The sequence below is a fragment of the Vicia villosa genome, linkage group LG7, assembly GCF_029867415.1.
Source record: "Vicia villosa cultivar HV-30 ecotype Madison, WI linkage group LG7, Vvil1.0, whole genome shotgun sequence".
NCBI classification, from domain to species: Eukaryota; Viridiplantae; Streptophyta; class Magnoliopsida; order Fabales; family Fabaceae; genus Vicia; species Vicia villosa.
This window is the reverse complement of record NC_081186.1, coordinates 137073473-137076476: the sequence shown is the minus strand read 5'-3', so window position 1 is coordinate 137076476 and position 3004 is coordinate 137073473. Positions and strand designations below refer to the sequence as shown.

The 3004-nt window shown below is 32.5% G+C and overlaps 1 protein-coding gene across 1 annotated transcript; it reads right to left on the bottom strand.

Moving 5' to 3' along the window:
- Positions 1-481: 481 nt before the first annotated feature.
- On the bottom strand, positions 482-1536 carry LOC131620248 (uncharacterized). Its single transcript, XM_058891248.1, has 3 exons — positions 1297-1536; positions 878-1036; positions 482-784 (listed from the first exon to the last, which is right to left on the bottom strand). Exons 1-3 carry the CDS (start codon positions 1534-1536, stop codon positions 482-484), a joined length of 702 nt encoding a protein of 233 aa, XP_058747231.1.
- Positions 1537-3004: the final 1468 nt, after the last annotated feature.

The following is a 3004-nucleotide window of genomic DNA, read 5'->3' as shown; positions in this document are numbered from 1 at the left end:
AACTCATAAAATTTCCATGCATGCGTATGTTGAAAGTTTCCATGAATGCCTATGTTACAATCACATTTTTATAGGAACAAGATGGCCAACTGATGCCATAACTGATTATTCAACTCTACTATTTGTTGTCTTCTGTTGAATGGTACTAACAGTGTGACAAATATATTGAAAGTAAATATAAACTAGCTTCTCTAGATTCTAGTCACTTCATTCTTCACATGATTATTTACTTAGCTTTTTGTAGTAAGGAATTTTATAAACAATTGCATTTCATCGCTTCATGTAACAAAAAACTATAGCATTTTTTTATAAGACGAACTTCTGTTATGATTCTACAATTGGCAATGTGGTATATGTAATAACAAGACACCTGAAACATATACACATTTTCAGAATATTACCATGATAAAGCAGTAACCTATATGATATTGGAGAACTAAAAGGACCATGTCATTCTCAATGGGTTGATATTGGAGCATTTTCAACGACCCTTCTTTTCAAGTGCTTTGGGTATGTGAAGGTACTTTTGGGCACAGCGCTGCTGAGGATGCGACAAAAGAATTAACACGTGAACGTAAAGATCCTTTGCTGATCTAATCGCATAGATATAACCCTGGTAGTTTGAAACATGTTCAAGAGTTTGTACCAATGCATCATAGACCTCTTGAAAGCAATTGTCAGGTCCAGGTTTGTCATGAAGGTACAAGATATCCATAGTGAAGAGCTTCTGGCTCACAAGCCACTCATGTTGCGGCCGCACTGCCGATCTGCAGTAGAATAAAATCTACAAAGGAATACCAAACACCATATTATCATCCAGTAACCAATCAATTTTCATGTATGCAAACCAAGAAACACGATGGCAGCTACGACTCACCACTCTTAAAATGCGACCCTGCTCACGGGATTTTCTAGCTTCACGAGCAGCAAGTTGGAACAAAGTTGTAAGGTCTGGCTGAGTGCTAGATGTAGCAGCCGTAAGCCCTTGTGTTGCTGCAATTGCTGAGTTAATGTCGCTGCTAAACTCTTTCTTCAGCTGTAATAATTATTGAAATGAAAAAAAGTGTTTGAAAGATCCATATCTAATATTGGAAAACCCTAGTGCCTAAACAGCATATCAAATTTGAAAGAAAAAGAATATGTTCTCAAAATATGAATAGGAAAGATGAAGATGACAAACACCAAAACATATTTCCACAAAAACATGAATGAAAAATCCACAGATCCACAAAAAGTTTCAAGAAAATACAGCAGTAGCTAGTGCAGATACTAACAAAAACATGAATGATGAATTACCGATGAAACGGAACCGGAGAGAGTAGCGAAAGCAAAACGGTGTCGAGGATTGATGGTGAGTTTGGCATGGACGAAGAGAAGGATGGATTGTTTAATGGCGTCGAAGCGACGGACAGATTCAGGATCTATGTCAATGCAGAATAGTATATCTTCGTTGCTAATTGGTAAGGGTTGAAGATTGTAACTGCTTTTTGCTTCAGCAACCTTCTTGCTTCCTTCTCCTTCAACCTTTTCTTTCATTCTTGCGCTTCTTTCTTTCATTGTTTCAACTGTTCTCAAAGAAATGAGAGGGAAATGTTTGAATGCAAATGAGAGGGTGTGTGTATGACTTGTGGAACATATATGTGCTTCAGATTGTTTCTCTTTCTTTCATTGGACGGTTCAGATGAGATTCATGTATAACCGGTTACTTGAGTAACAAGTCACAACATCAATATTTGATATGGTTGCTAACCTGCTATAATGGGTTAATGACTGGTTGTTAGAGTTAGTTACAACCTCCTATAACTATCATGTAACTAACTTCACAATGAATGCAAATCCAATTTGTTAATTTGTTAATCCACTTGGTAAATGAAACTCAAGATGCTAATATGGTGGAGTAGTTTAATAGAAATATTAACTAACCTATATACTTAGAAATAAGATTTAGAACCATATGGTGAATCAACAAGTTATAAATTTAATAGTTTGAATTGAATGAGAGCTTAAACGTGAAGAAATATTAATATCAACTCTCTTTAACTTTTAGTCAAAATTAGTAAAAAAATCCAGGCATGAAATATGATTTTGTACCGGATGTGATTTAGTATGTTACAAACCAAAAATAAATATAAAGAATGATGTTTAAGTAATAATAATAATCTATCTTTCCATATCTCTCCTTCCATAAAAGGTTTTAATGGGAGAATTTCACCTCGAAACGTATTAAACAAATAAAAAAAAAACAATTTGGGAGAGATTTGAATTTTTTAAAATGACGTTGCGGGGTGTAAAATACCTCGCTTTTTTTTTTTTTTTTGGAAAATGCAGCATCTTTATCTATTGAAGTACAGAGCGTCAATAAAAGTAATGTTGCCTTTTGCATTCCGAGGTGAAAATCACCTAACAACACACATAAGCTGATTGGATATTTAACACAAAGGTGAAAATCATCCGGTAAGTCCTTTATTTAATTCCAACAACTTCATCGTTCTCCTCAACCTCATTTTTGCAGAATTTGTCTCCTCCCTCTCCCAACTCACTCATATGCACTCCCTCTATTCGTCATTTCAACTCCAACTTTCACAAATATTATTTAAAAATTTTTCTTTATAAAGCCATATTTTTTCAAGTTCAAACTTTGAAATCAGATTTAGAGCAAAGCTCTTCTGATATACTTTTTTGTTCCCCATTTTTTAAGGTACACATCTATTTTAATTTTTTCTCAATAATACTGTGTTGCGGTAGCTGTAAGATTATTTGTTGTTAGATTTTGGTAATTTTTAAGTATATGTTTCTTTGTGTTTGTGTAAAATATGAAGGTTTTTAAAAAATTATATTTGTAAACAATAAATATATGATATAGTGTATAATATATATTTTTTTAATATAATAAAACAGAATTATATATATATATATATATATATATATATATATATATATATATATATATATATATATATATATATAAATGTTTAAAAATGGATTTATAATATTTTATTTTGTT